The sequence below is a fragment of the Marmota flaviventris genome, chromosome 7 (assembly GCF_047511675.1).
Source record: "Marmota flaviventris isolate mMarFla1 chromosome 7, mMarFla1.hap1, whole genome shotgun sequence".
Lineage (NCBI taxonomy): Eukaryota > Metazoa > Chordata > Mammalia > Rodentia > Sciuridae > Marmota > Marmota flaviventris.
Genome location: NC_092504.1, coordinates 87,274,469 through 87,288,548, shown reverse-complemented (window position 1 = coordinate 87,288,548; position 14,080 = coordinate 87,274,469). Strand labels below are relative to the sequence as shown.

The 14,080-nt window shown below is 35.6% G+C and overlaps 1 protein-coding gene across 1 annotated transcript in view; it reads left to right on the top strand.

Annotated features, from left to right (window-relative positions):
• The window catches only part of Enpep (glutamyl aminopeptidase), an 82,360-nt gene that overhangs the window by 52,384 nt on the left and 15,896 nt on the right, over positions 1–14,080 (top strand). The window contains exons 12-16 of the mRNA XM_027935472.2: positions 6,455–6,591; positions 6,736–6,791; positions 12,187–12,337; positions 13,767–13,840; positions 13,950–14,054. Of these exons, the coding sequence (XP_027791273.2) occupies positions 6,455–6,591; positions 6,736–6,791; positions 12,187–12,337; positions 13,767–13,840; positions 13,950–14,054 (523 nt within the window). The remainder of the gene's footprint in view (positions 1–6,454; positions 6,592–6,735; positions 6,792–12,186; positions 12,338–13,766; positions 13,841–13,949; positions 14,055–14,080) is intronic.

The following is a 14,080-nucleotide window of genomic DNA, read 5'->3' as shown; positions in this document are numbered from 1 at the left end:
GATATGTGACCTTTCTTTATACATTTATCAACTGACAGATATTTGAATCATTTGTACCTTCATCTCATGTCAGTAGTGCTGCTATAATCATTTATGTATAAGTTTCTCTGTAACTTCCCTAGGTTTTTTCCCACTTTTTTTTTTAAACTTGTATTATAAAATCTTTTGTGATTTTTAGATTTACTATAAACTCTACCAGCTTTGCTATTATGGAAGTAAGACTCTTCTTTAGGCTCTTCTTGACAGGAATTGCTATCACAATGAAACTTTCCCTTTATCATTTATGGTAACAATTATTATAGCATTGTGGTCAATATTCTCAATTTCCAAATCAATACCATTCTGTCTCAGTATTTGTATTCATTTAGGTTGTGATTGAATACTAAGCTGTATCTCTTGTGGTCTGTCTTCCGACCATTTTCAGATTCGTAAGCACATTTACCAAAGGAAAATGGAAAAGACAGAAAGAACACACTAAAGAATATGTAACAGCCCTGGTAAAAGACATAAGAGAAGGTTAGGATTTCATTGAGAGGTTTAACTTTTTACCACATTTTCCCCCCAGTGGTCACCATGTTTAATGAAGGTTGGAAGAATGTCTTGGAAGCAGCTTCATTTGCTGTTTACGAATTTAAAAGCATGAATAATTCATCTATCCTTACAGTTTACCCAGCATTTTCATGGACTTAGGATCCCATAGCAGTGAATTTTCAAGATAACTAAAGCTCACTCTAATACTTCATAAGTAAATTTTAAGAGTTCAGAATAAACAACCTTCTAATATTTATTGTGTACTCATTAGATAGATTTGGAATGTTGAATTTGATCCCTTAATTAATCAGTTATTTCTTTCAAGCCAGTATTTATTAAAGCTAACTTACATACCAGATACAGGGGTAGGCCTGGAGATAATGTGAGAGTAGGGGAGAAGCATGACCCCTTACCCTTGTGTGGACAGTTGTCCAGGGCTAGGTCAGCAGGTAGATACAATACTGTCCTAAGTGGCTGGTGTGGTAACTGAAAATAGTGAAGGGAACACACAGGACAAGCACCAGCCCAGATGTGGGGGATCAGGGAAGATTACTAAAGAAAAGGATTTCTAGGCCAAGAGTTCAGGGGCTACTGATAGAGTATAAATGGATGACAGGATTGATGGAGTCTTTGGGGTCCCTGTACTCTGAACAGGGAGTGTTAGCATAGAAAAGAGAGAGGGAGCTCTCAAACCCCTTTCTATCCTTGAAGTATTATGTTTAACACATTTTTTTTTTCTGTAACTATTGACTTATCTTTGTCTCTCCTCCCACGGAGTATTCCTTGAGGAAAAGAAACTTATCCCTTATCCGTTGCTGTTGTTGCTGTTCCTGGCCACTTAGCCAGAAACAAACTAGACATCTCTTCCTACTTCAAAGTGCCTGCTCCATTTTTAGGCTATGCAATAAGTTCCTGTTTCCTGTTTGAGAACATCTTCAGCTCTCGGCTCAGAACACAGATGACGAACATGTCCTGAGTGTACTGAATGGGTAACCAGCTCATGTTACCAATCCTGCTGCCCTCCTCTTGGTTTCTTTGATGATTCATCAGTTAGAAACTCCCCAGGCAATAGTGGCACATCCCCCCTTCCCACCCCAGATCTTTTTTATTTACATTCATATTTTAAGCATTAGAAAAAAATTAAACATGTACTCTCTAACCAAAGACGAATGAACGAGGACCTCTATCACAAACCTGTTCAGGCCATTCCAAGGTGCCCTAAAAACCTTTCCTTTTAAACTATAGTTACTAACTAGATCCTCTTTTAAATGAATTTATCTCTGTTAAAATGAATTTATTCTTACCAAAATATAATATGTTTCTTTATCCTCAATGCTGTTATTTCCTCGTTGGGATTTTATTATAAACATAGTCCTTCTCAGGACTTTCTCTGTAGTATATTTTATGCTGCCGTTTCATGTGTCATTGTTCCTTCATGTTTCCAACAAAATCATTGTCATTTAAGCTTCCTATGCTCTCTTTTTTCTTTTTCAATTAACCTTTAAGCTTTCCGAAGACACAAACTGCACCTCATGTTTCTTGTCCCCTGTCCACTCTTATTACTAGTGCTAGGCACATCCTGAGAGTTTGGTGAGTCCTCGCTTAATGGACTGTCGCCAGTGTATGTTTTTGTAACCTATCTTTCTTTAGTATCAGATACTATTTTCACTATTGTCAATGCTTCTACCTTTAGTGTTACATGGACCTTTTTACTTCTAATTTGCCTCTTTCTAATATTTAGTGTGATCTTGAGTAATCACCTTGCTAAAACATAATATTTTTAAATAGGCATCCATAAATACATAGGATCTGAGGCCTAGGAGAGATATAGACAGGTTTTATAGCTCTAACTTTCAGATTCAACTATCACTGGATACTTTAATAACCATTCTGATTATCATAAAAACAGGGTTTACTAAAAATTAATAATGGCTATATTTAAATATTTATTACCAAAATAATGGTGAGCATGTAATTTTATATACAATGACAAAAAGCAAAGGTCTTCATTTTTTCAGCCTGAGCCTCATGGAATGTGCAAACTTTGGATGATTATGGACACCATTTTGGTGGTTTGGAAACTCAAGTTTGTTTTTTCAGCCCTGGTCAACCAAGTCTTGGAAGATTTATTCACCCAAACCAAACATACAAGAGATTAACCAAGAATGCTAATTTGTTAATTTACCCACAGATAAAATATCCTGGCCTAGTAAACCAGCATACTCATGTCAGCTAATTGGTGTCTCTTCCCAGGGGAAAAGTTTACTTAGTAAGGATTAGGGCAGAGTTAAGGTAAATCAGTTATTTTAAGATGTCATCAAACTGTGATAGCCTGATATATTGCATCCTCTAGGTGACCGTAATTATTTTACTTAGAAACTATCAATAGTAGCCTGATGCAATAAAGTTTCTTGTTTGTGCAAGAGTCCAAAGAAGGTATTTCTGACTTGCCATCTCTCTTGGGTGGCTCTCCATCAAATAACAATCCTGTTTTCTTCCTTCTTCTGATCCATCCCCTCTTGGATGTTAGAATTCCTTGCTAGATCTTTTGTATCTGGGCAGAAACAGAGGAAGTTAATTTAGAGACTAGGCCTAGAAGTGCATCTATTGCTTCTGCCCACATATTATGGCCAGTTCTCAATGTGTGCTTCTACCTAACTGCAAGGAGGCTAAGACGTACAATTTAGCTCTGTACCCAGGAGGAAAAGGAAACAGTGTGGTGAGCCACTAACAAGTCCCTGCCACATACACTGTTCTCTATAGGACCAGAACTGTCAACAAGCCTGGAACACCTGTGCCATCTCAGTTGGGCCCCTTCCCTGGGCAGACACTGGCAGATCTTCACTAAGACTCTTTTGCAATTTTTCTTCCCAGTTGCCAGAATCATCACCACTGACAATCCTTCCCCATGACAGGAAGATTGGCATTTTCTCAGACTCCTGCTTGTTTCATATTAAAACTACACCTTTCTTTCTAGGAAGATTGTAATAAACTATTTGTGAGATTTGGGAGCGACCCTATAATTATTGCTGATATAATCATTAATACTTTCTTGATTGGGCATTTTGTTGTAAACATTATCCAATTTGACAATGGACCATGTTACCTTTAGTTTCAGAGATTGAAATGTTCTTCCTTGACCCCACAAACAGACAATGCATTCCTGTTGGAAATTTTTAGCTCTTTAAGTTTATTTTGTGTATTATGAGTCAAAAAGTACTGCTCTTGAGTCTTTCGTTTTACTAGTAAGTGAGGCACAAAATTTAAAAAGATGTAAATTCTGTCATTACATGCTAAAATTTAATCTGCTCAAAGAAATAGTGCAATACAGCCTTTATAAAGAAAAACATTTCATTCTTTAGGAATCTCAGGTTATTGCAAGCTGTCTTCTTGTCTAAAATTTGTTATAATTATTTATAAAAAATAGTAACATTAAAGAATGATTGTATATGCTCTTTTGGAAAAGGTAATTATCAGTCTCCATAAAAAACAACAACACTGCTCTTAATAGTCAGAAAAAAAAACTAATAAAAAGTAAATGGAGAAACAAAAAAAGAAACACACCCGTACTTCGCTGTGTCACCAGGAATAGGCTCAATATTTTAGTCCAACTTACTTCATTATGTAACTAAACCGCCAGACAGTATTTTGCTGCTGACAACTGTTCTGAAAGTAGCATGAACTTGGAAAGTCCTTAACTACTAACTTCCTGGATCTCAGCTTCCTCATCTATAAAGTGAGAAAAATCACAGTGACTCTAGACAGGCTTAACTGGAGACATATAAAGCACACTAAAATACTGCAGTATTTAGATGGATTGCCAGGAACTTCTCAATGTTATTTATATTTGCTTTGCTATTTATAGAACTGGCAGCCTATCCCCTTTCATAATAATGGAGATAGCTACCATCTGTTGGACACATAACTATGTGTCCAACGCTTTACCTATGTTATCTTATTTAATCTTTGCAACAGGCCTGGGGGATTTTTATCCCTGTTTTACTCCTATTGAATGGGGACACAGGAGTCAAGTGATCTGGCCAAAGTGACAGGGCTACTAAGCCACAGAGAAAAGACTTCATCCTAAGTCTTTCGGACTCCAAAGTTCATATTCTTTCTTCTGTAACATATGGCTTTCTGCTTAGCAAGAGACTCTCCTCCTGATACAAACATTCAGAGTATAAGGTTGCCAAAAGATTAGCTTCCTTTCAACAACTTGTCCATGGGAGAATGACAAAGAAAGATTAATACTACATGAGTGAGGTAAGGGTTTATAATTTGTCAAGTACCTACTCTGAAAGTTCCTAAAGAAACGTATTGTCTTGTTGAAGAGCTTGCTCATATATTATGAAAAACTACTGTGTCCTGGATACATTCCAGACCTTGCAAACACTTCCAAAAGTTCAATCATCTTTCCTCCCAAACTGACTTACCTTCCTCTGTTCTCTAATGGCAACATAATTATTCATCCAATCAGTGCAAGCCCTTTTCCCTTCCTCCAACTGTCCACATCAGGTCAGAAGAAGGATTGTGTTGGTCTTACCTGTAATCACCTCCCGTTTTCATCGTCTCTGCCTCATCCTTTCTTGCCCTTCATTATAACAATGGATTCTAAATGAGTCTTCTTTTCTCTAGAAGGTCCTCCAAAATATCTCCCATAAAATGACCTTTCTAGAAAACAGACTTGAGCATGTTATTTTCCTGCTTAAAAACCTTCCTTATCTTTCCACCTCTCAGAAGGTGAATTCTCCATGCATGATCTTCATTGCCAGCTTCATCTTCTGTTTTCCAGTATTTTCTCCATTGTCATTACACTCAACTAGTTGAAATTCCTCAAATATACTAAGCATCCTCACGTCATTATTTAAATTGGATATTGTCCATGCAAACAAAAAGCATAGGAATTGGAAAGGTATGCTAACAAATATTGGTCATGTCAGAACATAGCTATGATTTTAAGTGTATATGCTTAATTTAAAACATAAGTCTCTATTCCTTTAGTATTGGGCTTCACAGCCCATTTTATTTCTCTAACTTTGTAGTGACTTCACTCTAAATATGGGGAAGATATTGAGAATGAGATGTGACTTCCTTTACCCTCTGTAAATATTGGATGTAACTTTAGAAAGTTAATTTGATGAATCCAATGATGAAAAAATGTTGTTATAATCAAAATAAGGAGGTAAAAGATCTTACCAAGATAAACAAAATTAAAAGAAAAATTATGACAAGTATTAAAAAATCAAGAATGTTCCATTTGGATTCTAATTCATTTGCAGGTCTTCTTGACACTTTAAAAGCTTTACCAAGGCTAGGGATGTAGTTCACTGGTAGAGCACTTGCCCAGAGAACATAGGCCTTGGTTTCAATGCCCAGCACTGCAAAGAAAGGAGAAAAAAATAAAAAGGAGGACTACTGATTCTTAAATCATTTTTCTTAGCAATAGCCATTTTCATCAGTTTCAATGGTTGGTTTCAAATGTTTACATTTTTATCCTCTCCCCAGGCAGCCACAATAAACACTTTTCATGTAATGAATCCATTGTGACTTGGAATATATGGACTATCCCAGAAGGCATAGGCTTCTCTGTCTTTAGGCGTTGTTTTATTTTATTAAAGGATTGGCCAGCATAGAATTATTTCATTCATTTGGCAAGCTTCTGCCAGTAAGAAATGTAAGTCACAAACAACAGGACACTTATTGACATTACTTATTTCTTTTTCAGCTTATTCACCCCAGTGACATTCTAAAGTTAGGCAACTAAATAAGAATTAGGCTTTGGGGCTTTGGATCCAAATCAAAACTTGACTCCTTGAGCTAATATTTCTTTTCTTTTCTTTTCTTTCTGCCCTCTGGGTCTAATTTCTCTGGGTTTACAGTATATGCAAACATGTTTCTCATTAGTGTTTATTTACTACCATAGGAATCACTTTGAACCCTTATGATCCTAGTGGAAATACTTTTCTCAAAATAAATCCAGATCATATTGGGTTTTATCGTGTAAATTATGAAAAACTAACTTGGGACCGGATCACTGAGGATCTTCTCTTAAACCACTCGGTAAGAGACAGCAATGGTTATGAATTGTTTTATTTTTATTCTAAGAATAGCATTTTAATGAATGATATTAATTTTTCTCAACACATTTTCATTTAACTATGTTTCATTTTTTTACTTCTTTTTTTTTTTCCTCATTTTTCCCAGCAATTTTCTTCGGCTGACCGTGCAAGTTTTATTGATGATGCTTTTGCCTTGGCAAGGTAGGTTTTATAATGAGATCAGATCATTTAAGATATTGTGGGTTTTCCCATAAATATTTGCTTAAATGAATTACAACATTTAAGTATTAATCAATTTTAGTTTAAAATAGTCAAGCCAACATTTTAAACATCATTGTTTTTATTGGCCCTCTTTTTTAAAAAGTTTATGTGTTCCTCATAACCAAACTGCTGATATTAGCTTGTCACTTATACACAAAAACCCACACACCCTATTGACTTTGAGTATGGGTTGTTCTGGATCCGAGGCCTTGGGCTAATTAGGAGTGATATTTGCAAAGGCTCAAAAGTGTACCTTCACAATTTGATTTAATAAAAAGGTAACCAATGTGTTTTATTAATTTGGTTTCATGACCCCAAGCTCATTGTAAAACTTGCCTAGAATTGTCAAATCTTGTTCAGGTCATTGAGCCATGGTGTGCCACGATTTATCAGAATTAAGATTCCATTTAAGAAATTTGTCTCTATTTTTTATTTCTCATGATCTGAAGGTAATCTGCATGTAGAAAAATACAATCAACACAAATTAAGGGAAGAGAGGATTCTTAACCATGGTAACTCTAAATTTTTTTCAGATAGTTGAACACTAGTTGGTTGTTCAACAAGTATTTATTAAGTTCCCAATACTTTGCAGAAGTTGGAGACACAGCCCATTTTATTTCTCTAACTTTGCAGTGACTTCACTCTAAATATGGGGAAGATATTGAGAATGAGATGTGACTTCTTTATGTAGCCTCCCATGGCTCCTTTGTCTGGGTTGGGTGTTCCTCTTTTGGGTCCCTTCTTCTCCCACAGTATTAAATCAACATTATTTATTAGTTGTCCATTTCACCCATGAAATAAAAGTTTCATGAGGGTAGGCACCCAAACCCAGCTCATGGCTGCATGTGGCTGTTAAAGTTGATGCTCAATAAATATTGCCTATAGGGATGGCTGGTATAGATGGCTGGCAGGATCTATAACAGCAGCAAAAGGCAGAGGAGAAGTATTTTTTACATGGACTTCCTGAACAGCATATTAGAAGTCAGAAAACCTTGGCATTTTTCAAGGAAGAAATAATAGGTTAAAAAGCAGGCTTTTGAACTTGATTAAAATCCTGATTTCATGTAAACTTAAGTCTTCTAACCTCTCTCTGGTTCAATTTCCTTATTAGTAAAATGGAGATGAACTTATAAGGCTATTGTGAGGAATAAATGAGATAGACATAAATCACCCATCATATGACTTTTCTGGCAGAAAGTGCTCAGTAAATTGTATTACTTGACCAAAATGCATAAACTATTGATTATTAGCAGCAAAGATAAGATACATTTAGAAAAGTGATTCTGAATTTGTAGTCTTTATAGGTGGTGTAGAATATGATGCTCTTTAGTGAATTCTCAAGTTTAATCTGCCAGATATGTAATAGATTAATTTTTTCATTTCATTACAATATGCGATTTGCTCATTTAATGAATATGCATTGAGTACCTACTAGGTATAACGCACTGTGTACACCCTGGGAGACTAAGTAGTAAAAGAAGATGACTGATAAGGATTTTTAAACATAACAGAATTATTTAGAATTTTTTTTTTCTGGAAAACTCTCCAGATGCACTGTGTACCATGACCTTTTCCCAAACTTAGCCTCTGTTAGAATTACAATGAATTGCAGTATCTTTATCATTTAATTCCCATCACAACACAATGCAGATTGCTCTTTTTGTTCTGAGATGAAGGGAACAGCTCTTGAATACTTCTCTCAGGAACTGGATATAAAGCAAATAGCTCAAACTATAGAAAAGACCTTTTTTGCATTTCTCAGCTCCTTAGCCATGACCTCATAAAATTTTTAAGAAATATGGGAAGGAAGAAAGTGAAACTAATTTAAAAAGCAAACCATATGTAGAATCACACCACCGCAGAGCTGGAAATACCTGAGTTAACACCTGGCCCAGTTTCCTTCTACAACATATGAAGAGAACTGGATTAAGAGAGGAGCAGACTCCACCAAGGCTGGTGACAGCTGTGTCCTTTCCACTCGGAAACTTTAGGAGGGAAGAAATGTGCAGTTAAGCAGATAAGTACCTGTGGAAGGATTAGAGTTTACACAGGTCTATTGAGGTGTTAAAAAAATTAACTTTATGTTTAATAATCAGGCTGGGCACAGTGGAGTACCCACCTGTAATCCCAGCAATTTTGGAAGCTAATGTAGGAGGATCAAAAATTCCAGGCTAGCCTCAGCAAATTAGTGAGATCCTATTTCAAAATAAAAAACCAAAAGGGCTGCGGATGTAGCTCAGTGGTAGAATGCCCCTAAGTTCAATCCTGAAAGAAAGGAAGGAGAAAGGAGGGGAGGAGGGAAGGAAAGAATATAGGAGGGAAGGAAGTAAGGGGGAAGGGGGAAAAGAAAGAAAATTCTCAACCAAGTCTGACCTTCAAATCTAGTTTTTTTTTTTATTGACTTAACAAATGTGGTTTGAAACCCAACATCAATGTAAGACTGTTTTCTGGTGTTGAGTTCCATAGAAGGAGAGACTGAAGTGGAGGTTCTTTTACAAATCATGAGATTTGGGGTAGGAGGGTAGGAAAAGGGTAGGAGGAAAATGGGGCCCAAGATGTCCTCTCATCTGAAGTCTGGCTTTGCCAGATTCTAGCAGGAAGCTATGAATTGTAGGGGAGCAAGTTCAACTTGAGGGAAGCTGTTTGGCCTTTTGTATTTCTGAATTGACAACCCTTGGAAATGGGTGGCTGTTGCACAATTTCTTTGGCAAGATGGATATGTTTGGCCAAGGGCTATTTTCTGGAGAAGGCAGAGCCAGGAACCCACAGATCACCATGAAGGAATCTGGCGCAGGCCCTCCGAATGTGTTTGTCTTTCTTTCTTTCTTTTTTGGTATCAGGGATCGAACCCAGGAGTGCTTAACCACTGAGCCCATCTCCAGCCCTTTTTATTTTTTATTTTGGGACGGGGTCTTGCTAAGTTGCTTAGGACCTCCCTAAATTGCTCAGACTGGCTTTGAACTCGAGATCCTCCTGCCTCAGCCTCCCGGGCAGCTGGGATTACAGGCATGCTCCACCATGCCTGTCTTTGTCTTAAAAACCATTTTTAGAATAGAGCAAGCAGATTGGGGGAGGGAGGAGAGGAGGGAAAGGGAAAGCACTGTGGAATGAGATTGATCAAATTATGTATATGTACAAATATGGCATAATGAATCCCACAATTATGTATAATTATAATGCACCAATTAAAATTAAAAAAAAAAAACACTTCCTAACACTTGTTCCCAATAAGCCATATCAGCATTGTCTGGGAACTTAGGAGAAATGTAAATTCTTGGGCCCTACCCAAAAACTACTGAATCAGAAACTCTGGGAGTGGGGCCAAACAGTTATGTATTTAATAAGCCTTCCAGGTGTTGCTAGTGTGTGCTTAAATTTGAGAATTCTGGCTCTAAATGATACTGCTCTTCTGATTCAGTAAATGGAAACTTCAAAGTAAGGTGCTTTGAGGAAAATGAAAAGTTGGTTGTCAATTCAGAAATACAAAAGACCAACCAGCTGGACTTCCCTTAAGCTGGACTCACTCCCCTACAATTCAATGTTTCCTAGTGGAATCTGACAAAGCTTAACTTCAATTAATACTTTTAAATATATATACATACATACATATATATGTATGTATGTATATATATTTAGTTGCATATGAACACAATACCTTTATTTTATTTATTTATTTTTATGTGGTGCTGAGGATCAAACCCAGTACCTTACATGTGCTAGGCAAGCGCTGTACCACTGAGCCACAATCATAGCATTCCATGAATACTTTAATTCTTTAAGTATTATCCATGTAATTATTATCAACCAGCAACAATTCACTCCCTGTCCAGTGTTCTGGTTCTGTGACTCAGACATCAAGAAAATCAGCAATACCAGAGTAGAACCACTGCATATCAAGTGTACTGGGAAAAAAATAATAGACTAGGATATTAATTTTTCAAAGAACTTGAATATATCGTATTTAGATCCTTGGTTTTCCTCCTTCTTCCCAGTTAGACAATTCTCTTGGCTTTTGTAACCAAGGCCCATTCCTCTGAATCTTTTCACTTTCTAGAAATGTGTGGCCCACTTGGTTTCTGACCAGAGTCTATTATTCTTCCTAATTTTTTCTTAACCACTTCACTAATTTGATCCTCAGAGTGACAATGATTCTTTAGAAGTTTCCCAAGATAATGTTGATTAGGCCTAGATGTTGCTCTATCCAGTTGAGAAAGTATAGAATCACTAACATTAGAAAACTCTCAAGTCATAAATGTCAACACAAAATTCTATAATTTTTTAGTTAATAAACATTCTTTATAATAAGCTACTCCATTTCTCAAAATTCTTTATGCTTTTGTTAAGGGAGGCTGAATGCTCTTGAATAGAAATCCTTCTAGATCAGAGCAGGAACTGAGAACATATGAAGAAGAATTGGATCTTTGAACTGAAAACAAACTATACTCCTATCTTTCCAATACTCATACATTCTCTAAGCAAACTCTTAAGGGAGGAATCAATACATAATTACACTATTGTTTATTTTTAAAATGATCTCAAACATAATAGCACTCAATGCATCAATATTCCTAAATTCAATAATTTTAAAAAATCAACCTTTAGTTTAAACTTTCAAAATGTGATTTGGAAAGACAGAATTTCCATCTAACGTTCTTTTGGAAATCTAGGCTAAGATTAAAAGGTGTAACAAGTCCTGAGAATGTTGATTTCAAAAGGTTCTAAGATGTCTTAGAGGAGAGGAGAAGTTAGATTCTTTAAACTTTGAAATGTCAATAGTACCTTCAAATTTTTTGGAAGAGAAAAGTCCATTTTTATTTATGAAGATTACTGGGAAATGTATAAGAAAAGAGATGTTACAACTGGAAATATAAGCTCAGTTTTAATGCTTTGTTTAAAGCATCCATGATTCGTACTACCCTTCATGTTTCTTCTTCATATTAAATGTAAATAATTTCAATAAAATACACTTATAATGAAGTCTTTATGTATTCTAATCAGTTTGTGAACTTAAAATTTAAAAGCTTTTATTCATCATTATTAACCACATATCAAAATGGCTTTGGTTTCATCTGAATTTTTGCCATAGTAACTTTTTAAAAATGTACATCTTAATGTTATGTTTTCTTCATTCTATTATCGCACTCATATATCATTTTGAACAAAAACCTTTGGATTGGTCCTCAATAGTAAGTGCAATTTCTTAATTGATTAATAAAAGAATTCTCATTAATATGGAGTACTGGGGATCCCCCATATGTTGGTACTTTTAGCCAAATGTAAACTAAAATCTGTTTTCTAATTAGTTATGTATGTGTGCATGTTTTGTTTTTTTAAGAGCTCAACTGCTGGGTTATGATGTGGCTCTGAACTTGACCCGGTATCTCAAAATGGAAGAGAACTTTTTACCATGGCAGAGAGCCATTTCAGCTGTAACTTACATCATTAGCATGTTTGAAGATGATAAAGAGCTATACCCCATGATTGAGGTGATGTTGCTGCTATAATAAAAATATAAACGTTTAGTCATTAGTAAAATAGGATGGTTTCTGAGGGAAGAAGCTCCTAGGGGACATATCATCGCTACCTCACAAGTGAAAACAAAACAAAGTGCAATCTTGACTAATCAACTTAAGGAGATGCTATCTATTCTTTTTCAATTTGAAGCATATCAGTATGTGTAGTTTTGTATATTGCATAAGGTATAAATCTGAGTATTAGAATAAATACAATAATAAATATTTTATTTAAAATTTATAATATTTTAAACTGTAAATACTAACTGGATCTTACCTTAAATGGATTTATCTCTGTTAAAATGAACATTCTTCCCCAAATATAATATTTCCTTATTCTTGAGGCTGTTATTTCCACATCAGGATTTTGTTGTAAAATAGTCATTCCAAATTGCTTTGTTATGTCTGTGGCACTTTGGTAGTTCACTTGTAATTTTAAACCAAATCTGGATTTGAATTTCTAGCTCTTTCACTTACTAAATGAAAGACGTTGGGCAATTAATTTAATATTTGTAAATCTTAGCTTCCTTTTGAACAATAGGAACATCAACACTCATCTGCCTTTGTGAGGATCAAATTATATGAAAGTTCTCTGTAAATCCTAAATATCAGTTATTTTTATTATTTCATCAATACTTGAACAACTTTCTTAATGCTAGAACTGTGTCAGGTGTTTTCTACTTATTTCATATAATAACTAAGAAATGGAGGTTAAAAAGGGATTACTCAGCCAGGTGTAGTAGTGCATACCTGTAATACCAGCAACTTGGGAGTCTGAGGCAAGAGGATCACAAGTTTGAGGTCATCTGGGCAACTTAGCAAGACTCTGTCTCAAAATAAAAAAATAAAAAAGAGCTGGAGAAGTAGCTCAATTGTAAATGACCTCTGGGTTAAATTTCCAGTACCAAACAAAAGAAAACACCTGGGTATGGTGGCACACACCTGTAATCATAGTAACTTGGGAGGCTAAGGCAAAAGGGTCACAAGTTCAAGGCTGACCTAAGCAATTTAGTGAGGCCTTAAGCAACTTAGCAAGAACCTGTCTTAAAACAAAAAGTAAAAAGCACTGGAGATGTTGCTCAGTGGTTAAGCACCTCTGGGTTCAATTCCTCGTCCAAAAAAAAAAAAAAAAAAAAGGCTTACCCAAAGTTTTGTAAAACATTAGAGAAAGATATCCAAGGTGGTTTATGTCCCCATGATTGAAGCAAAATTGTAATGTGATAAAAAAAAAAAAAAAAAAAAAAAAAAACGGAACACATTCCTTTCCTAAAGTCAGGCCCAGAGTTTTCAAAACTAATAGGAAAATTCTTACAACAAGGGACTGCAGATTACAATAAATGGGAGACTGTTGATAGGTAGCAAATTATTACTCATGGTAATAACCTGATGTTTTTTATTTCAGAAATACTTCCAAGATCAAGTGAAGCCCATTGCAGATTCTCTGGGATGGGATGATACTGGCAACCACCTCACAAAGTAATTTTTCACCTTTTAAAAATTAATCTTCATTTAGTATTTATTTGTGTGTTTTAAGACATGTTGAGAAGTGCTTAAACCCTGGCTTTGTGTTTGCCTGTGTTCTAAGGTTACTCCGTGCCTCTGTGTTAGGGTTTGCCTGCAAGATGGGAGAACCAGAAGCCTTGAATAATGCTTCCCAGTTATTTGAGGACTGGATAAGGACAGGCAAGAGGTGACTATTCACCTTGTTTTTATTTC